The sequence below is a fragment of the Lissotriton helveticus genome, chromosome 3_2, assembly GCF_964261635.1.
Source record: "Lissotriton helveticus chromosome 3_2, aLisHel1.1, whole genome shotgun sequence".
Lineage (NCBI taxonomy): Eukaryota > Metazoa > Chordata > Amphibia > Caudata > Salamandridae > Lissotriton > Lissotriton helveticus.
In genome coordinates this window covers 213,559,162-213,582,494 of record NC_136062.1, presented here as the reverse complement: position 1 = coordinate 213,582,494, position 23,333 = coordinate 213,559,162, and the positions used below count along the sequence as shown (strand labels likewise).

The 23,333-nt window shown below is 48.0% G+C and overlaps 1 protein-coding gene across 1 annotated transcript in view; it reads right to left on the bottom strand.

The window, feature by feature from the left end:
- The window catches only part of CCDC33 (coiled-coil domain containing 33), a 1,331,950-nt gene that overhangs the window by 130,707 nt on the left and 1,177,910 nt on the right, over nucleotides 1-23,333 (bottom strand). The window contains exons 16-17 of the mRNA XM_078684539.1: nucleotides 16,821-16,909; nucleotides 432-563 (exon numbers count right to left, since the gene is read on the bottom strand). Of these exons, the coding sequence (XP_078540665.1) occupies nucleotides 432-563; nucleotides 16,821-16,909 (221 nt within the window). The remainder of the gene's footprint in view (nucleotides 1-431; nucleotides 564-16,820; nucleotides 16,910-23,333) is intronic.

The following is a 23,333-nucleotide window of genomic DNA, read 5'->3' as shown; positions in this document are numbered from 1 at the left end:
GTGACAAAGGACACATCCCACATCATAGACTGCATTTTGGTATTACCACGTTCGATGATTGTTAGGTGTGCTTTTTTTTCCTCAGGTGAATGGTGTTTTCCAATTCTTGAAAATTCGTAGTTCTACATAGCATAGGTGGAAATCTACATTTGGATTTTTTATGCCTAAATATGCCAATTTTTGTACTAGAAGTGCTAGTAGTAACTTTACGGCTGTATTTTGAGTTTCTTTCATAGAAGAGATTTGGGCCACATATGCCTACCACTAGGTGTAAAGCTATGGTCAGAGTCACTCCTATGCAGAGATTTATCTCCATGTCTAAGCGTAAACCTGTGCATACTATTGCCCATAGATTTACCTTTGTGAATTTTGCCCTATATCTCTGTGTGACACTAAGCGGAGAGAGGGAACAATAGCCTATATTTTCTTACCTTTTCTTGCTGCTTTATTGTATCTTCCAGCACCTTGGTCTTGTTCAGCTTCTCCTGGTACTTGCTTAGTACCGCCTGCTGCTGCTGGTGTGCTCGCTTCAGCAACACCAGCTCCTTCTCTTTGTCATTTTTCTGGATGGGTGAGAAATAAAAAAACATTACTGATAGAAAACTTGTGTTTCTATTTTCTTGGTTAAAGTTATTCACCTCCCAGAATTCTCTGCCTCTACACTCTGGTCTCCTACTCTAGCAGGAGGTTTTTATGAGTCACAGTCGAGATATGTACAGTCATATTTAGTCATATCTAGGCTTTAGTTAAAGCTGCCAGTGTGATGGAAGAAACTCCTCTGCAACACCAGTGTAAAAAAGTTTTCCACATTAGATTTTGCTACCACAGAGACTGGGGTACTTTCACTGAAGGTGATACGCGCCTACGAGGCAGAATCATCTTGGGGAATAACTCTAATAATCAAATTAGTAATGCAAAGAATGCTTGAATTTGTCAGCTACTGGACGCATTACAGTTCACATTTTTAGGTCTTGCCTGTAACAGTGCATGTGAAACATGCACTCTTGCTTGCGAGAGCTATTGTAAACAACCAAGGGCCTGCAGCCCGCCCATTTCTCAACATTGATTGGCTTCATTGTCATTCTTATTTGCTGTCTTATAATTGCCCAGTGTGTGTTTCCTTTACTTCCTGTTCTTTCAGCTGAAGAATGAACCAAGTGTTAATTGCTTCAGCTTGTTTGCTGTCCTTCTGCTGATCATGCTGTGATTGCGGTAATAATTTTTTTTCTTCTTTTTCCCGGTCTTCCTTTGTGAATCTTTTGCTATTTGTACTTATGTTTCACTAAGCTGCACACACTTTTCTCCTTTAAAATCAATATTTATTGTGACAAGAGATGTTTTCTGCTTTCAAATTTATTTTCACTAAGACATGGACATGGGCGTAATTGATTTCTTCATGAATAGGATTTTTTGCCAAATGTCATATTTCTTTCTTTTTCACACATGGGGAGATTGGCTGATTTTCTCAGAATCACAGAGGTGTTGTGTAGAGACATAACAAACATTAGCAAAGTCGAAAGGTCTTGCATTTCAGACAATTGGCTCTGCCATTGCCTTATGTTCCTGCAGTCCAGGATGGCCATTGCTGACTTTGGTAATGATTTGACACCATACTGTATACTATTGCGGCCTCTGTGCAGCACGGCTAAAAATAACAATAACAAAAAGGACTATGATGCATCCAGCGCTAATGCACATACATTTTTTTGAAAAAACAGTAGCCCTGGCAGGTCATAGTGCTTTTTAAAATATGCTTTAGCCACTTTACAAAGCATATGTGCTACTTTACAGAATGGCTAGAAAACATTACTAAAGCCAGGTGCTCTCACAGGCAAAACCTATTGACTTTGCCTATGCGTGTTCTGTATTGTAATTCTTTATTAAATACTGTATGATTGTTACAATACAGTGTTATATAAACACATTTTTGTCAATGAAAGTAAGTCTCTTTACTTTCCAAAGACAAATGTCTACGCTCATCCCCCTTCCAGAAAATAGCATTGAAGGGACAGATAGTGCAACAATTCACTCAAACCAGTACAACACGCAGTAGTTGTATTTTTAAAGGTCGGTGTTTGTCTAAAAGCACTCCCATACCAGATTAAACATTTCCGACTGATCGTACAGTGCATATCTATCCTTCTCATTTTCAGCCATCTTCGCCAAAATGCGTATCTGGGCACTGCTGGCTATTCCCAAAGCCCTAAAATACATAACTTAGCTGCAACAATGAAGCAGCAATCCTATGTCTCATTTGTGACTTATACTCGGTATGCCTGAAGTGTCAGGCAAAATGTATAAGGGAGATGACAGTTACGCTGGTAATCCACGTTTTGTTGTTAGACTGCTCCAAACCGGTGTCCTATATCTCCATGAGGTGTTGAGAAGCCTACAGAATGTATCTCCAACAATTTGCATGTGAACTCAAGTGTGCGTCAAACAGCATCTTAAGGGACCAGTGCCATTCATATATGATTTTATTATAGCTGAATTTCAGGCCTGCTTCTCTCATTCCCTTGCCTTGGTTAGCCAGTATGTGTACAGTGTCCTCATCATCATATTGAATGGATAACCATTTGCTCTGTAGTGACAGCTGCGGTGACGTTGAAAAAGGTAGAGTCGATGTTTGTTTGGTGAAGCCCGAGACCACCCACCGGATTGTGAAGCATTTTTCTATCAGAAATTTGGATAAACTGGGTACATGATCTCACAGTCCGTCTAATGAAGTGACATAACTGATCATGGGACTGGTTTAGAGTTCGGCGAATGGTTTTTTACTGTGTTATAAACATGACAGATATCCCATCCACCATATTACAAAGTGTATTATATCCCATGGCACTGATATCCGTCACATTTGTGATGGAGTATCCCGTCTGCCAAACTCTAAATCAGACCCTCTAGCTGCCCTATAGCTCCAATTCTCACTAGTGCATAAGCAATGCGCCTTCCTAAGTTGCCTGAGGGATTTTAGTTGTCCATGTGCTAGTTGGTGATCACGCGTGTTAGTACCAGAATCTCCCCACTACCTCGGCATGTTGGTTTTACACCTTTATCGTTCCATAATGGTGCCCAGCAAATTAATGTATGGGTCAGTTTCACAAGCCTGTGCCTCTTGCCTTACAACCCCAGAGCAGTCACAGCCTACTTCAGCCTCCTCAATGAGGTATAGCGTGAATCCTGTGAGCACAGGACCCATGTCTGGCCATGTACTGTAACATACAACACAGTGATGGAAGGAATGCGGAAATAATCTGACACTGACGATCGCTTGGAGACGCCTTAGTTATAGGCAGAAACTACTCTGAGGTTACTCCTGGTCCAAATCTATGACTTCCTATTTGTCACCAAGTAAAGATGGAGTGCAACTCTCAAGAGAGAAATGAGGTACGATTTATGCTGTTAGGCTAGGTTAGGCTACAGTGGAAAAGACTCTGGACCATGTGCAGTATTTCTTCATTTAGCAGGTCTGTGCACCTGGAGATGTGTGGGGTTTGTTACAGTGCTAGTGCATTCTTCAGTTTTGTGCACTGCAAGAGCCTCGAATAAGCAGGATAAGCACTTGAGAGTGAATGGACTATGTTTGCAACTTAAATCCAGGTTTTATGGGGTGTAGGAATACACCATGTAAAACCAAATGTATGCTCCATTACCTGGTATCTGGTAATGATGCCTAAAATGTCCTGCCGTTCAGGAAACAACAACAAAATAAGGCTTACCCTCTCAAATTGCAAATTTAAAGGTGAGTCAGAATAAAATATTGTGATGTGCCGCTACCTTTAGGGAAATCAGGTTCTGTCAAAGAAAGTGAGAGCTAAGACATAATTACTTCACCTCAATGCAGCAAGTAATTAAACCACACCTGATATGTGGACAGGTTCAAAGCAAGTTCCTGGGGCAAGAGATCAGCTGGTGGTAACTGGAGCTTTTCATGAGAACCATATTTTCGTTTGAGTTAAGCTTGAGTTATTTAATTTAGTCACCTTCCTTTATACTCTTAAATCCTTGTGCTTGCTGCGGATGGCATCACTTCATACATTGTCCCTCAACCTAAATCTCTGATTATATGTTTTGGTACTGACTAATGTTTTTGGTTTTGTGTGTTTTTTTCCTGTTGCATCTGGTTTTATTTTTGTTAAATGCTCCAATGCCTGTGGGCTTCTTTGCACTACATAAATCTGCTAAATAAATTCAGTGATAGTTTGTGCGAAAGAAGAAGGAGAAACTATTTACCAGAAATACTGATCAGACTGAAAAACGCAAGAGGTGACGGGAGGCTGCTTGCAGTAAGTCAAACTACTGTCTATAACTAGGGGTGGCATCGTGGTAATGCAGAAACCGACGGCATCGTGGTAATTGTCCCGGAGCTCCGTGGCCTGGAAGCCGCGTGGAGCGGAGTGCAGCTGGCGCGATCGAGCGTTGAAGACTGGGTGCCTATCCCAGATGCGTGAGGAATTGCAGGCGCGGTAGCGACGTCGGGAGCCCACCCCGGTCCTACCTGTTGGGAGGAGATATTGCGTGAGTGAAAGTGGCAGAGAGCGGAGGCCCCAGCAGCCAGTGTGGACCTCACATGCACGGTGAGTGTCTGAAGCCTGCCGGCAATTGAATTTCATTAGAGGGAGCCAAATCTCGTGAGAAACGAGATTTCAAGTGTGGCGGCCATCTTGAGGTCAGGCTGTTCCACCAATCCCCTGTTGAGGCCAAGGAGCGGCCATTTTGAAGTCAGGCAATCTCCAGTTCAGCTATCAAGCAAGTGCAAGAGCTCACAATAAATAAGCACGAGTAAATGCAAATGGGGAACCAGGAAACAGGCACAAGCCAATACAAGAGGCTAGACAAGTAAACAAGCACAAGCAAGTGCAAGAAGCAGAGTAAGAAAGACAAGCAAGCACAAGCAAACACAAGAGCCGACACCAACAAGCACGAGCCAATACCAGAGGTGAAATAAGAAAACAAGCATGAGCAAAGACAGACGAACAAAGAAATAAACCAAAATGACGTCACCACAACGAAATGTCACGGGCCCAGCGGCGCTCGCGCCGAATGCAGCAGGCATCTCATATCTGCGCGCCCCAGAACCTCTGGCCCTGATAGCTGGTGGTGGCATGGGCCTCAGGTGGCAAGAGTGGTTCGAGGACTTCGAAGATTTTATGAAGGGATCCAAAGTCACTGATGAAGATGAGATGTTGATTGCGCTGCGCAATCTGGTCGGAAAGAGGTTGGCAAATTAATCAAGGAATTGCCGACAGCGGAAACAGGATCATACACCAAGGTGCGAGATGCTTTAAATAAGAAGTTTTTACATAAGAGAAACGTGGATTATGAGAGGTACACATTTAATCTAGCCTGTCAGGAAAAAGAAGAACTAATGAGTAAGTTTCTAACAAGACTTCGACGACTGTCCCGTTATTGTGAGTTTGATAATTTCTCTCCGGACGATGCTATCAGATTGCGAATCATTGAAGGATGCCAATCAGAGACCCTCAGAAGGCGGCTCCTACGGAAGAGTGACTATCTAGACGAAATTTAAGAGATGACCTGAGTATATGACCAAGCAGAGGAGCATGCCAAAAAAATGGATGTGGGACGTGTCGAGAGGCGGGAACAAGCCTACCGCCTACAAAGCAGCAACACTCGCAAATACTCCCGAGATCGACGGCGGACATCCAGACCTTCTTCCCGCGAACGCTATGCAGGGCGCAGACGCCATGAGTCTGGCCATGGAGACAAGAAACGAGACCGCCCCCTGAGGTGTTACAGGTGCGGATATGACTTTCCACACACAGATGCTTGTCTGGCGCTTGGACAGCAGTGTCGAAAGTGCGGAAGAGAAAATCACTTTGAAATTGTCTGTGGGGAGTATCGTAAAGACAGAACGAAAGAGACAACGAGATCCTCTCGCCCCGTCACGAAGCGACATCATGCAAAGGCCGTTCAAGATTGGCCAGAGTCATCCTCTGCCTCCTCACACTCTAGCAGAGAGTCTCGCAAGTCACAATGGAGGAGAAGATCTCCATCCAGAGAATACAGGTCAGCATCTTCAGCATCGCTGTACACTGATGAATATGTCCATATGATAGTGTTGAAAATAGCAATGTATATGCACATAAGCGGCGTTCATTTGTGTTCACTGTACCTCTTGTCGTAAGCAGAACGGATATTGCAAAACACTGACTGTGTTATCCCGCCAGCATAGACCCATGCGCACATATATACAACAGCCATTTTAGGTGCCATGGTCTCCCTGTTCGCGATCGATCATCAGCGCCCTTCCCTGACCCTGCAAGCATCCCCCATGCACCCTGACCGCCCCCGCTCTCACATGCACAAGTCATGAACCCTCCCCTCCCGCATGACTCTGTCTCTGGGAATCACACCCCGCGCCTGACCAACACCTCCTTTTCTTCCATGAATACCCCTCCTTTGATGACCCCTTCCTCTGAGCCTGATTGTCTGCACGGACCGCTGGTCATCCCTCAGCCTGAGGATACAGTTTATTGCCCACTACTGTATGCACTCGCCCCTCTTCAAAGGGAGCTACTATTGATCATGACCTCCCCACCCCCTGAGATTCGATCAGGCGCACACATTCCAAAGGAATCAGCAGAACACTTAGCTGCGTGACAGCCCCCTCCTATTGTATGGAGGGTAAGGACCCCTACTGTAGCCACGTGTTGGAATATCTTCATACTTCACAATGTCTTGATTGTAATGAAGGATGTTTGTGTGCCATAAACATGTGTATAAAAGACGAAGCCTCAGAGAAACTTGTTAGAGCACCTCCTGAAGACACTATGAGAGTGTCCGAAATGACAGGCTCTCCTCATGAGAAATAAAACTCTGTTCTTGTTTTCCTGCCTCCAGCGCCCGTCTCTTTATTTGGTAATTGTTCAAGATGGGAACTCAGAGGCGTCCTGCGCCAGCAGCCTGGGCATCAGGTGCATTATGGGCTGACTTTTCCACAATTGGCGCCCAATGTGGGGCCCATCAGCGACATAAGGTCCAGTAAGAGAGGTCCAGACGATGGGGTGAACATCTAAATGATTGGAGTATACCTGCCTTGAGAGGGCCCTCGTCCGGCTGCCGATTGAATGAACTTCACCGATTCCGAACGGACCTCTCTCAAGTGACCTATTGTCCTGACTGGAATCCCACAGGAATGCTGCGGTAAAAACATGGAGAAAGAGAACGATCGGGCGCTGGAGAAAGGAAGGCGAAGAATTGCCCACATGGTCCGGTCCGGGTAAGGTTAAGTAGGACGTCTTTACGTCTAATTGGTAGGATGGCTTTATCCATCTGATTGATTGATTGATTATTGATATTGGAAACGGTATTTAGATACTGGTATTGTTCATTGATTGGTTCATTTAGCCTTGGGTGCTACTTGAAGTATTGGTTCTCTTGGAGACATTCTCTGTTTGCAAACAGCGACAGATAGGAACGTCTCTCTCTCTTTGCAAATAGTGAAGGATAGGTAAAGCGGACTTTTGTCCCCCATTGTAATCCGTCATACCTATTTTTCTCCCCCATTGATTGATTGTTTGATCGAACATTGAATTGTTCGAAGTTGGTTCTCTTAAGGATCTTCTCTGCCTACAAACGGGGAAGAATAGGAATATTCTCTCTCCCTTTGCAGATAGTGAAGGGTAGGTAACGCAGGCTTTTGCCCCCGTTGTAACCCGTCGTGCCTATTTCGTTCCTCATTGATTGATTGGTTGTCCGAACATTGACTGTTTGGAATTTGTTCTTTTTGGAGGTATTCTCTGTTTGCAAATAACATAGAAAAGAAATACTCTGTCTAGTCTTTGCAAGTAGTGAAGGGTAGGTAATGCGGACCTTTGTCCCCCGTTGTAATCTGTCATGCCTATCTACTCCCCACTGATTGATAAACCAGTTCCACCCGGACCATTTACTAGAGGTAGGTCATCTGGCCCGACCAGAGAGCACCCCTAGTGAAAAGGACATACGCAATAATAACGAAGTGATCACTGTATCCTGTTAACAGAAACTTTAGCATGAAACAAACTAGAAAGAAAGGAATAGGAAAACGAAATCAGTAGGCCACTGATGAAATTTTTATTAAATAACGAATAAGGAAACGATAACAATACTTAATGATAAAACATATGATTGTCCTAGAAACAAGAAACATTAGAAATAAGCCCGTAATAAGAAACATAAAAATGATAAGAGAAGCCAAGCTTGACATTGCGACGGCCACGAGGCAACGAGGCTTCATCGCCCCTCACTGCTCCAAACATGTCTGTCCCACCGCCAGCCACGCCCCAATAACGGCAACCTGGGAAAGATACAAGTCAGCAGACATCCGCCCCCATTCTGGAAACTCCCAAAGTGCAACAGGTTTGCGGCTACGCCCAGCCGGAAGACGAGATCTTCAACACATGTAGGGCGGGTCCTGCTGCCAGCCGGGCCGACGGGATCCGGCCGCGGTGGCGGCTGCGACAACACTGGAGAGTTGGAGGGGGGAATGTCCATGCCCCCTCTCTCAGACAGCCTGGGCCGGCTTCCATAAGAGGCCTGGGGGTGGAGAGGCCACTATGCGAATAGCCCGAAGGCGGCACCACGCGCCAAGGTCTGTTCCCGGGATGAACTACGGGACCCGTTCCTGGGGCCGTGGCGAAGAGCGTCCGGCCGCCATCAATCGGAGGCCCGGCCCGAAACGTACTGGGCGCCCCTTCTTCAATAATGGCTACGACAACCTGGGGGAGGGATGTCTTGCCTATGCCTCCGACCCCCCCCCCCCCTCTCTCATCGCCTGGTCCGGCCATCATGTATATTAGCGCCGAGGAAAACGGCGTGGGGTGCGCTGGGAGGGAGAGACGGCGCGAACGGACCTCTCCCACCTCCCCAGGTGGAGGCCCCCAGCAGCAACCCCAACGCTCCACTCACCCGACATGGGTTCGCCCGCTCGTAAAATGGCGGACGATCCTGCTGGAGCGGGCCCGGGGTGAAGAGATGGCCCAGTTGCTTGTTGATTAAGAAGCGTGTTCCACCATCTTAAAAGTTCTCCTCGACCTTGAAGATTCTATAGGAGCCGCGGAGGTCCCCGACCCCCGCTGACACCCCCGATGGGGAATGACTGCCATGATTGCTCGCGGAACGATGAAAATGTAGCCGCGAGACGTCGGCGCTCCCATGCTGGCGCCAGCCTCAGTTTGAATGACTAAAATCCTGCAGACGGCAGTTCGGATCAGTTCCGGTGAAAACCCAGTATGACCCAGTAGGAAAATTGTTGCCTCCCTCCCCCTTTGACTGATGGTTCAGACCACCGATCCTTTCTTTTGCCCTTTAACGGAACTTTTGGACTGCCAAAAGAAGCTCTGGGCCAACCACGAGTTAGTGGAGATTTAGACTATGCCTGGATCTGCCTGACTGCACCCAAAATGGCGCCGATGCAAATGAAATTTTCAACTCCTTGTTGTACCCCGATTGTTCAGCCCTGGTGTCATGAGATATGTATGCAGTTTTTTAAAAACACATGGATTGATATAGGACATGTACTGATTATATGTTCGGACAGTAAATTGATATGGGATGTGTACTGTCAATTCGGACAATGAATTGATATGGGATGGGTACTGGTTATATGTTCGGACAATGAATTGATATAGGATGGGTACTGATTATGTGTTCAGACAGTGAATTGACATCAGATGGGTACTGATTGAACATTCGGACAATGAATTGTTGTTAAGTTTTGGCGCCTCATGATTATTGCAAGTTCGAATTTCAACACTTATGATACTCGCTCACACTGAATTCTCGACATGTTTTTATTGCACTTTTTATTATAAAATAAACAACCCCGACTCCATTAGGTTTTTCACTAATAAAGTATCCCCACATCTACAGTTCCAGCCTGCTCCGTGGCCGGCCCACGGGGTTGTAGGCCCGTATTTGTGCACCGACATTCTTATTAAAGATTTTTGGAAAAAGCAAACGTAGTTGTCACGCGTAAATTGGTACGTTTCGAATAAATGATCACTATTTCCGATATAACTAAAATACAGGTGAAATGACTCAGCTCGATTAGTTAAGGGTTAAAAGGTATAATATATAGAGATATTGCAGATATGAAGGGTCCAAGTTTTAGTTGTGTATTTTTCCCTTTTTGTACAGCCAAAAGCAACCGCTAAAGATCCTGGTATTTAGCCTATACTTTATATGCTACCTGTATAAGAAAAGTCACACTAACGGTCCACCTGGGCTTGAACGCCCAGTTGGCAGGGACTGCATCCCGTGGAGATAGGCCGAGTATGCAGTAAGTAAAAGCCTTTCTGGGTTTATACGCGCTAATGTGTCTATCAATGTAGCCCCTGCCCCCTTCTTTTTCCCTCTCTCTGCAGGTCACATCGGAATGTCGATTAATGTACGAAAATGGTGATCTAGCGGACGAAGAGACGGGAAAGAGGGTTTGATTATGGTACCTAACCGCAACAAGCAAACCATGACTATTTTTTCTCCCTGAACTTAGCGCTTGGGAGGACAGCCTGAAGCGGAAACTACAAAATATGACTTCGCTTGGTACCCCGAATAATGCAACCAAAAATGAAGTACAATAATGAATACATTCCTACGTTTAACTAAATAGGGAAAGTTTAAGGAATATTCCGAGGTAAGGTTTACACAAGTATCCTCCGCCGGGAGGACTAGGAATATTGCCAATATTTAAAAACCTACTACCTCCTTTTTCGCATCCTCATAGACATGTAACTCAAAGCTGCCCCATTGTTCTCCAATTGACACCAACTGTTGTCTCAGCCTGGAAACACATTTGCTAAAATGACTCGAAAATCCCACCGTGAGCATTAGCCCGACCAGGTTAGTTCATGACTAATTGGCAGCGGTGTAAGTGTGTGCAACCACAACCTCCAGTGAAGGCAGCCGACAATAAAAAGAAAAAAAAAGTAAAGAGAGCTTAGGATGCTGAGAATGCGCAGCGTACAGGAAGAGATCATTTTGGCCAATAACTGTTCTATGTTTTGTCTTGGATTTTTGTATATAATACATGTACTGTCTCCCCCGTCTGAGTTTGTGTACGTGATGTATAGATCTACGTCATCCCTCTGCCTGTGTTTCCGTATTGCTTAACCCCCGCTGTTCTGTGTTGTGTGCGCACTGAATGGACCATTATTGTACACGCTTCTCTCTCTCTCGCTCTCTCTCTCTCTCTCTCTCTCCCTCTCTCTCTCTCTCTCTCTCTCTCTCTCTCTCTCCACGTCATACGTGTACCAAATGGTTCGTTTAGAGTGCGGGCGACTCTCTCTCTCTCTCTCTGAGGGTCCCCCTGTCCCCCCCCCCCCTTGTGCAAGAACGTTGTGCCCGACCGGCACGAACCTAATTGGGTCTCTTCGAACACAAAGGTGTTCGGCAAAATTGACAGGAACTAAAACGATTGTAACTTGCCATATTACTACCTCTCCTTTCTGCAAAACGATAGAACCCGAGTTGGTAATGAAGGAAAGGACAGGTCAGACGACTGATGTCCCCTAATCTGGCCTTTTTTTTAGGGGGACTATAACGTCAATGGTCTTCTGTTTTTCAGTTCGTCAGAAATGCGATCCCCAATGCCCAGATTGTCCCACCCCTCTGCACTTAAGTGCGGATGTCCAAAGCGTCCTCGCTTCTCCCGATTGACCCCGGCTCCATATCAGCTATCCCCGAAGCACAATTAATAACCTTGATTAACCGTCACTCCCCAAGAAAAGCATGTTTGGTCTTTGCCCCCCCCCCCACATGACGATAACACCTCCTGCTTGCGAGAGTTAGCCGACCCCGAAGGGAGATGTAAGATCGTTAGTACCTGGGTTAAGGACTCGATTTTGAGTTTGATAGAATACACTGTTGATGGGAATCCGACTTCTCTCCGCGTACGTCATGAATGAACGCCAGATAGAAAGTACGAATTCAGTGGAAATGTCCTCCTACATACTCCATAAGTGGTGACTACTGACTGTGACCGATGAACTTATTCCCTACCTACTTAGGGTTGGGGACGGAATTGAGATGTATAAATGTCTTCTCCTGCCAGTTTTTCTAAAAACTTGTTTTGTACCCATTCAAAGATACAATCACCGGAGGAGAGGAGCTGGACGTGACGCACAGCCTGGCCACAGATCATGAAGCACATGTGACCGCAACCAAAGGTGGAGCCGCAGAGCAACGAGACGCGGGACGAGGCACAACTCTCAAACTCGGCAGATGAAGGAATGAAGGGCTGCCTTGAAGTCCTCAACTTGCTGACCCACTCGTGCCTGAAGTCCCCGTCCCCTTTTGAGTCCGACTGATGGGCCTGCCTGCTCGTTGTCCTTTGCTCCCTTGGTCCCTTGGTGTGTTCAAAGATCTGGCCCCACTCCACCCTCTCTTCCCTCGATTTTTCAACAAACTCACCCTTTTTCACATAAGTTTTGACTATAGAATAAGGTTTTGCCACGGAAGAAGAAAGACACGCAGGTGCCCAGCATAAGGCACCCCTAAGAAGATCAGTTAGGAAACAGGACTGTGATCTAACAGCAGAGGACTGATCGCACCCTGCAACGCGTAAGGATGATTCCGAGCTGGACTTATAGCTCCACCGCCGGTGCTCAAAAGCGCCAACGAAAAGAAAACGGACTACCAGAGTCTACCAGTGGTGGCTCATCGTTGAAAAGACATTTTCACTAAGACCCCCCTTCCTGAACTTTCTACCCACCCCTTGACTAGTTGCTTACATCGAACTGAATTCCTCCCTCAATTTTTTTTTATTATTGCTTTCAAAAATGTTTCATCGGTCACTCAAGTCCAAAAGTCTCATATAGCACTTTTTACTGTATGTTGATGTCACTGGAGAGAAAATAAGAACTTGATTTTATAATGTGTCGGAACATTTTTCCTTGATTGACCCCGACTAAAGTATTATGCCGATCTCTAGACTTGCATGAATAACCCAACAAATGTAAATTCATACGTACCACATTTCGCCAATCGTTGTGACTACATATGGTTATACTCAATCTGCTAGCATTGACGAACGTTATTTCATTGGCCACACATGGCTATATGTACACTCCGTCAGTTAGGGTAAACACAAAAGAACTAGCTTACGTTAAAAAGCGGCGACTGTTGAAAATAGCAATGTATATGCACATAAGCGGCGTTCATTTGTGTTCACTGTACCTCTTGTCGTAAGCAGAACGGATATTGCAAAACACTGACTGTGTTATCCCGCCAGCATAGACCCATGCGCACATATATACAACAGCCATTTTAGGTGCCATGGTCTCCCTGTTCGCGATCGATCATCAGCGCCCTTCCCTGACCCTGCAAGCATCCCCCATGCACCCTGACCGCCCCCGCTCTCACATGCACAAGTCATGAACCCTCCCCTCCCGCATGACTCTGTCTCTGGGAATCACACCCCGCGCCTGACCAACACCTCCTTTTCTTCCATGAATACCCCTCCTTTGATGACCCCTTCCTCTGAGCCTGATTGTCTGCACGGACCGCTGGTCATCCCTCAGCCTGAGGATACAGTTTATTGCCCACTACTGTATGCACTCGCCCCTCTTCAAAGGGAGCTACTATTGATCATGACCTCCCCACCCCCTGAGATTCGATCAGGCGCACACATTCCAAAGGAATCAGCAGAACACTTAGCTGCGTGACAGCCCCCTCCTATTGTATGGAGGGTAAGGACCCCTACTGTAGCCACGTGTTGGAATATCTTCATACTTCACAATGTCTTGATTGTAATGAAGGATGTTTGTGTGCCATAAACATGTGTATAAAAGACGAAGCCTCAGAGAAACTTGTTAGAGCACCTCCTGAAGACACTATGAGAGTGTCCGAAATGACAGGCTCTCCTCATGAGAAATAAAACTCTGTTCTTGTTTTCCTGCCTCCAGCGCCCGTCTCTTTATTTGGTAATTGTTCAAGATGGGAACTCAGAGGCGTCCTGCGCCAGCAGCCTGGGCATCAGGTGCATTATGGGCTGACTTTTCCACAATAGCTGATCCAGATCAATTGAAGAAATACCACAGATTGGACATATGTGTGGGAACCCATGCAACCAAGTTTGTACTGGACAGTGGGGCATCACTGAACTATATCCCCGTAACCGAGTACAACAAAATGCAGCCGCCACCCACCCTGAGCCCGGCACATGTCAGAGTGTACACGTGGATGTCGAAGAAACCTCTCCCATGCCTGGGAAAATTTGCAACCACGCTCAAGCACCAAACCACGTCTGTACCGGCCTACATACATGTCATTGAAGGACCGGAAGCTGACTGTCTTCTCAGCTTACCCACTGCTGACCGTCTTCGGCTGGTTAAAATTCTGTATCGGGTGAGTGATGATCCTGACATTATCCTTAAGACAAGAAAGGAAGACAAGAGAAAGGAGACATCTTTGGTATCAGGGAAGAAAGCCCAAGAAATCAAAACCGCCAGAATGAAAGGGGACAAAGGCAGACCAGAGACAAGACACTATGGGAGGCAAAGTGACATGCAATTCCCCGAGTCAACAATACCAAGGGCAATGGATAATGGCGAAAGAAAGACTGAGATGATGTGGAACTACGACAGGCTGACTAACGTGACTTGGAGAGGTAACTCAACAAACTATTCTGTAGAAACACCAAGTAGTGAGCCAGACCACACAAAGGAGACAGAGGATGGTCTATTCAACGGTCATAACAAACAGACCAAATACAGACGAGTGGACAAGTCCTGCCATCTCTGGAAACCGGTACACGAACACACTCGAACAACCCACCGTTTATCAAACTTTGTAAACCCCTCTGAAGAGGTGTCAAGCAGTAGGACACCTCACACACGTGGCACTGACGTCAGTGCACCCAACAAGCGAGAAGAATACACAAACCACATGAGGCGGGGTAAGCCACTCAGGCATCAAGGAGGGAGCGACACGTGCACTCAAGACACCCATGATGATGACAAAACTGAGAAGAGACAATTAATGTCATATGAGAAGGGCAGAGATCAAAGGCTCCAGGATCAAACTAAAGGAGTAAATGCGTGGGTGGCAAACGACCTCTTCACAGCAATAACACAGAAAACACGTCAAGAGATGTACCCAGAGAAATGTCCCACCGATTGCTCCGACTCCAGGAGCATGTCATCACAGACCACCAGCTCAAGATGTTTACCAGTCGAGACACTTTAGAAGGAACGGTCTCAAAGGAAACCAGCAGACGACTTCGCTGATTCAGAAAGCATGTGTGTACGATCACTCGGGTCAACGGAATCATGGTCCCGACAACGCCCACAGCATCAATCACCTGAATGTCCTCCCCGTCCAGAGCAACATACCTCATGCCAATGATTCTGAATATTCGATCACCCCACCAGACAACATGTCATGTCAGCCACCGTTACACCAAAAGATGAACAATGTACCATAAACCTTGATGGGGTCAGCGAGGCTGACTCAAAGGGCTTACCGAAGGAAAACAGATATATGGGACATCACTCACCGGGTGGAAAGGGCTATCCTGTCACCCTGCAAGAAAGGCAAAACGTTGTGACAGAGATGGATCGCGGTCAGATGAGAGAGAGACATGCACATGTCTGGATGGTCAAGGGGTTCACTAGTCCCAAACGCGTGTGGGAGTGGGTGAGACAAACAGAGGCAGTAAACGAGTCCCAGAACCAAACCAGAACACTCATTTTAGATAGTGCCTTACCGCCTGGTACGCATGATTTTGAACAGGAGGACAGTGTTGCCCTCGACCAAACAAGACAAAAGGAAGTGGAACTATACGCGGGTGTTTGGAAGAGAACCCGAACAACTTCCACTGATGGGGAGATCAAGCGTCAATTGAACAAGAGTCATAAAGGAAGACAGACTGCCGCAATCGAGCTGCGTCATCAACAGTCACATCACGAGAGGAAATTACGATTGCCTCAGAATCTAAAAAAAATGAATGGAGAAACCAGAAGCTTTGTTGGAAGCCACCGTGAGTCAGAGAACAAGAGAATTACACGGAGTGTCTCACATTTTCAAAGGTGCACTCCGGCCGTTAAAGACATCCTCAACCAAGCGACTGAGCGGCTGACTACAGAGAGGCCCGAACCCATCTCTGCAGTACAGACACCTGAGAATCAGACAGAAGCTGAACTTGACACTGGAAGCGTGCTTCTATGGCCCAGATGAACCATTCGCCGACCTATACGGCTAATTGAAGAACTATAATCAAGTCAGACTTTGCTATTTGTTTTTTATTTTGTTAACAAGGGGGGCGATGTAATGATGTGTATGCAGTCTAGCTGTTGGTGGGTGGAGTTAGGGGGTTACAGGAAGAGGAGGAGCGGGGACAGGAAAGGAAAGGAGCAGTTAGAGTAGGGACAGGGAAGAGCATGAACGAGTAATAAAGAGCTCTTAGAATTAAATCAAGTGCAGCGTCGTTATTGTGGAGCACGACGCTACAGGGAGGACCTGGCCCAGCAGTTCGGTCTTGTGGCAATGTTACAAAATACCAAAATTATTCTGTTTTTTATTTTCATGCAGAACATGCATGGATTTCTTTCTAGGCATTCTGGTGGCCCTAAACCCACAGCAGCTCGGCATCTTCTAAATTCCTGAAGGAGAACCTTGACTCCTTTGGGAATTCAGACTTTTGACAAATCCTCTTGTCACAGAGAAGTTCTGGAGCCTTTTGATTTATAAATTCCAGATCTGGTCAGAATCCTCTAAAATGAGTTTCAGACTCAGCTAGAAGCTTCTGACACTTCTTTCCAGACAGCATATTTCTGAAGTCACAGTGGCATCATATGGGTTCCCTCTCCCACATCACTTACCCTGATAAGTTCGTTCTGCAGCTGCTGAACTTTGTCCTTCAACTTCCTCAGCTCCTGGGTCTCGCTGGCCAGCTTGTGCTTCAGGGACACTGCAAGAGGGAGAACAGGAACACAATGAAGGCTCTTTCCTAAGACAGTCAGAAAAAGTGGCTCTTGCTGCCTGAGGCTCAGCTTCAGGGTGTTTTTCAGTGTGGGAGAAGCTCCCTACCCCTGAGGTAGGTGTGCCACACACTGTGGACTCTGGGAAGTGGCAATGAGAGAAACTCCCTACCTCTGAGGTGTACCAGACACATTGTGGGGCTCTAGGCAGTGTTAATGAGAGAAGCTCCCTACCTCTGAGGTGTACCAGACACATTGTAGGGCTCTGGGCAGTGTTAATGAGAGAAGCTCCCTACCTCTGAGGTGTGCCAAACACACTGTGAGGCTCTGGGCGGTGTTAATGAGACAAACTCCCAACCTCTGAGGTGTGACACACACTGTGGGGCTCTGGGCAGTGTTAATGAGAGACGTTCCCTACCTCTGAGGTGTGTCCACATTTTGGGGCTCTGTGCAGTGTTAATGAGAGAAGCTCCCTACCTCTGAGGTGTGACACACACTGTGTGGCTCTGGGCAGTGTTATTGAGAGAAACTCCCTACCTCTGAGGTGTGACACACACTGTGGGGCTCTGGGCAGTGTTACTGAGAGAAGCTCCCTGCCTCTGAGATGTGCCAACCACACTGTGGGGCTCTGGGCAGTGTTAATGAGAGAAGCTCCCTGCCTCTGAGATGTGCCAAACACACTGTGGGGCTCTGGGCAGTGTTAATGAGAGAAGCCCCCTACCTCTGAGGTGTGACACACACTGTGTGGCTCTGGGCAGTGTTATTGAGAGAAACTCCCAACCTCTGAGTTGTGACACACACTGTGGGGCCCTGGGCAGTGTTAATGAGAGAAGCTCCCTACCTCTGAGGTGTGACACACACTGTGGGGCTCAGGGCAGTGTTAATGAGAGAAGTTCCCTACCTCTGAGATGTGTCACACATTGTGGGCCTCTGTGCAGTCTTAATGAGAGAAGCTCCCTACCTCTGAGGTGTTCCAAACACACTGTGGGGCTCTGGGCAGTGTTAATGAGAGAAACTCCCTACCTCTGAGGTGTGCTAAACACACTGTGGGGCTCTGGGCAGTATTAATGAGAGAAGCTCCCTACCTCTGAGGTGTGACACACACTGTGGGGCTCTGGGCAGTGTTAATGAGAGAAGTTCCCTACCTCTGAGGTGTGTCACACATTGTGGGGCGTCTGTGCAGTGTTAATGAGAGAATCTCCCTACCTCTGAGATGTGACAAACACTGTGTGGCTCTGGGCAGTGTTATTGAGAGAAACTCGCTACCTCTGAGGTGTGACACACACTGTGGGGCTCTGGGCAGTGTTAATGAGAGAAACTCCCTACCTCTGAGGTGTGCTAAACACACTGTGGGGCTCTGGGCAGTATTAATGAGAGAAGCTCCCTACCTCTGAGGTGTGACACACACTGTGGGGCTCTGGGCAGTGTTAATGAGAGAAGTTCCCTACCTCTGAGGTGTGTCACACATTGTGGGGCTCTGTGCAGTGTTAATGAGAGAAGCTCCCTACCTCTGAGGTGTGACACACACTGTGTGGCTCTGGGCAGTGTTATTGAGAGAAACTCCCTACCTCTGAGGTGTGACACACACTGTGGGGCTCTGGGCAGTGTTAATGAGAGAAGCTCCCTGCCTCTGAGATGTGCCAAACACACTGTGGGGCTCTGGGCAGTGTTAATGACAGAATCCCCCTACCTCTGAGGTGTGACACACACTGCGTGGCTCTGGGCAGTGTTATTCAGAGAAACTCCCTACCTCTGAGTTGTGCCAACCACACTGTGGGGCTCTGAGCAGTGTTAATGAGAGAAGTTCCCTACCTCTGAGGTGTGACACACATTGTGGGGCTCTGGGCAGTGTAAGTGAGAGAAGCTCCCTACCTCTGAGGTGTGCCAAACACACTGTGGGGCTCTGGGCAGTGTTAATGAGAGAAACTCCCTACCTCTGAGGTGTGCTAAACACACTGTGGGGCTCTGGGCAGTATTAATGAGAGAAGCTCCCTACCTCTGAGGTGTGACACACACTGTGGGGCTCTGGGCAGTGTTAATGAGAGAAGTTCCCTATCTCTGATGTGTGTCACACATTGTGGGGCGTCTGTGCAGTGTTAATGAGAGAATCTCCCTACCTCTGAGATGTGACACACACTGTGTGGCTCTGGGCAGTGTTATTGAGAGAAACTCCCTACCTCTGAGGTGTGACACACACTGTGGGGCTCTGGGCAGTGTTAATGAGAGACACTCCCTACCTCTGAGGTGTGCTAAACACACTGTGGGGCTCTGGGCAGTATTAATGAGAGAAGCTCCCTAACTCTGAGGTGTGACACACACTGGTGGGGCTCTGGGCAGTGTTAATGAGAGAAGTTCCCTACCTCTGAGGTGTGTCACACATTGTGGGGCGTCTGTGCAGCGTTAATGAGAGAATCTCCCTACCTCTGAGATGTGACACACACTGTGTGGCTCTGGGCAGTGTTATTGAGAGAAACTCCCTACCTCTGAGGTGTGCCACACACTGTGGGGCTCTGGGCAGTGTTAATGAGAGAAACTCCCTACCTCTGAGGTGTGCTAAACACACTGTGGGGCTCTGGGCAGTATTAATGAGAGAAGCTCCCTACCTCTGAGGTGTGACACACACTGTAGGGCTCTGGGCAGTGTTAATGAGAGAAGTTCCCTACCTCTGAGGTGTGTCACACATTGTGGGGCTCTGTGCAGTGTTAATGAGAGAAGCTCCCTACCTCTGAGGTGTGACACACACTGTGTGGCTCTGGGCAGTGTTATTGAGAGAAACTCCCTACCTCTGAGGTGTGACACACACTGTGGGGCTCTGGGCAGTGTTAATGAGAGAAGCTCCCTGCCTCTGAGATGTGCCAAACACACTGTGGGGCTCTGGGCAGTGTTAATGACAGAATCCCCCTACCTCTGAGGTGTGACACACACTGTGGGGCTCTGGGCAGTGTTAATGAGAGAAGCTCCCTGCCTCTGAGATGTGCCAAACACACTGTGGGGCTCTGGGCAGTGTTAATGACAGAATCCCCCTACCTCTGAGGTGTGACACACACTGCGTGGCTCTGGGCAGTGTTATTGAGAGAAACTCCCTACCTCTGAGTTGTGACACACACTGTGGGGCTCTGGGCAGTGTTAATGAGAGAAGCTCCCTGCCTCTGAGGTGTGCCAAACACACTGTGGGGCTCTGAGCAGTGTTAATGAGAGAAGTTCCCTACCTCTGAGGTGTGACACACATTGTGGGGCTCTGGGCAGTGTTAGTGAGAGAAGCTCCCTACCTCTGAGGTGTGCCAAACACACTGTGGGGCTCTGGGCAGTGTTAATGAGAGAAACTCCCTACCTCTGAGGTGTGCTAAACACACTGTGGGGCTCTGGGCAGTATTAATGAGAGAAGCTCCCTACCTCTGAGGTGTGACACACACTGTGGGGCTCTGGGCAGTGTTAATGAGAGAAGTTCCCTATCTCTGAGGTGTGTCACACATTGTGGGGCGTCTGTGCAGTGTTAATAAGAGAATCTCCCTACCTCTGAGATGTGACACACACTGTGTGGCTCTGGGCAGTGTTATTGAGAGAAACTCCCTACCTCTGAGGTGTGACACACACTGTGGGGCTCTGGGCAGTGTTAATGAGAGACACTCCCTACCTCTGAGGTGTGCTAAACACACTGTGGGGCTCTGGGCAGTATTAATGAGAGAAGCTCCCTAACTCTGAGGTGTGACACACACTGTGGGGCTCTGGGCAGTGTTAATGAGAGAAGTTCCCTACCTCTGAGGTGTGTCACACATTGTGGGGCTCTGTGTAGTGTTAATGAGAGAAGCTCCCTACCTCTGAGGTGTGACACACACTGTGTGGCTCTGGGCAGTGTTATTGAGAGAAACTCCCTACCTCCGAGGTGTGACACACACTGTGGGGCTCTGGGCAGTGTTAATGAGAGAAGCTCCCTGCCTCTGAGATGTGCCAAACACACTGTGGGGCTCTGGGCAGTGTTAATGACAGAAGCCCCCTACATCTGAGGTGTGACACACACTGCGTGGCTCTGGGCAGTGTTATTGAGAGAAACTCCCTACCTCTGAGTTGTGACACACACTGTGGGGCTCTGGGCAGTGTTAATGAGAGAAGCTCCCTACCTCTGAGGTGTGACACACACTGTGGGGCTCTGAGCAGTGTTAATGAGAGAAGTTCCCTACCTCTGAGGTGTGTCACACATTGTGGGCCTCTGTGCAGTGTTAATGAGAGAAGCTCCCTACCTCTGAGGTGTGCCAAACACAATGTGGGGCTCTGGGCAGTGTTAATGAGAGAAGCTCCCTACCTCTGAGGTGTGTCACACATTGTGGGGCTCTGTGCAGTGTTAATGAGTGAAGTTCCCAAACTCTGAGGTGTTACACACATTGTGGGGCTCTGTGCAGTGTTAATGAGAGAAGCTCCCTACCTCTGAGGTGTGCCAAACACACTGTGGGGCTCTGGGCAGTGTTAATGAGAGAAACTCCCTACCTCTGAGATGTGCCAAACACTCTGTGGGGCTCTGGGCAGTGTTAATGAGAGAAACTCCCTACCTCTGAGGTGTGCCAAACACACTGTGGGGCTCTGGGCAGTGTTAATGAGAGAAACTCCCTGCCTCTGAACTGTGCAGAAACACTGTGCGGCTCTGGGTGGTGTGTTCGTGAGTGAAGCGTCCTGGCCCTGGGGTGTGCAGACACATAGTAGACCACCTGAATGATTAATGCGTGAAGCTCCCTGCCTCTGAGATGTGTCAAACACACTGTGGGGCTCTGGGCAGTGTTAATGAGAGAAGCTCCCTACCTCTGAGGTGTGCCAAACACAGTGTGGGGCTCTGGGCAGTGTTAATGAGAGAAGCTCCCTACCTCTGAGGTGTGCCAAACACAGTGTGGGGCTCTGGGCAGTGTTAATGAGAGAAGCTCCCTACCTCTGAGGTGTGTCAAACACACTGTGGGGCTCTGGGCATTGTTAATAAGAGAAACTCCCTGCCTCTGAACTGTGCAGAAACACTGTGGGGCTCTGGGTGGTGTGTTAGTGCTTGAAGCTTCATGCCCCTGAGGTGTGCAGACACCTAGTAGCCCACCTGAATGATTAATGTGTGAAGCTCCCTGCCTCTGAGATGGTGCCAAACACACTGTGGGGCTCTGGGCAGTATTAAAGAGAGAAGCTCCCTGATCCTGACGCATACATAATGTGAGTAGTGCTGCATGATTTGACAGTGACATGTGAGATCCAGTGCATTAAGGCCTGGGGCTTTGGGTAGTGAGTTAGCGAGAGAAGCTCCCTTCCCCTGTGGCGTGCATACACACTGTGGGGCCTGAGGGGTGCATTGGTGACAGAAGCCCCCTCCCTCTGAGATATACAGACACAATGTGAGTGGTGCAGGAATGGTTTGACTGTCACATATGCAGATCCAGTGCATTGGGACATGATGCTCTTTAAGGCCTGATGCTCTGGGAAGTGTTAGTGAGAGACACAGTGTGGGGTCTGTGTGGTGTGTTAGTGACAGACGTTCCCTGCCCCTGAGGTGCACAAACACACCGTGGGGCTCTGGGTAGTGTGTTATTGATAGAATCTTCCTGCTCCTGTGATGTGCACACACAATGTAAATGGTGCAGGAATGGTTTGACGGTGACATTTGCAGACCCACTGCTTTAAGGCCTGGGGCTCTGGTTAGTGAGAAAAGCTCCTTGCCCCTGAGGTGTGCAGAAACACTGTGTGGCTCTGGGCAGTGTAAGTGAGAGATGCTCCCTGCTCCTGGGGTCCACAGACACAATGTGTGTGGTGCAGGAATTGTCTGTTAGAAACATGTACAGACCCAGTGCATTATGGCCTGGGGCTCTGGGTAGTGTTAGTGAGAGAAGCTACCTGCACCTGAGGTGTGCAGACACAGTGTAGTCCTCTGAATGGTTAGTGAGAGAAGTTCCCGGCCTCTGAGGTGTGCAGACAAACCGTAGGACTCTGGGTAGAGTGTTAGTGAGAGAAGCTCTCTGACCCTGAGGTGTGCAGAAACACTGTGGGGCTCTGGGTGGTGTGTTAGTGAGAGAAGATCTCTGCCCCTGAGGTGTACGAACACATTAAGGGGTTCTGCGCAGTGCATTAGTGAGATAAGCTCCCTGCCTCTGGGGTGTGCCAGACACACTGTGGGGCTCTGGGTAGTGTGCTAGTGAGAGAAGCTCGCTGCCTCTGAGATGTGCAGACAAACCAGCTGGCTCTGGGTGGTGTGTTATCGAGAGAAGCTCTCTGATGTGTGAGGAAACACTGTAGGGATTTGGGTGGTGTGTTAGTGAGTGATGCTCCCTTCCTCTGAGGTGTGCCCGGCACACTGGGCTCTTGGTAGTGTGTTAGTGAGAGAAGCTCGGTTCTTTGAGGTGTGCAGACAAACCGTGGGACTCTGGGTGGGTGGTGTTTTAGCGAGAGAAGCAC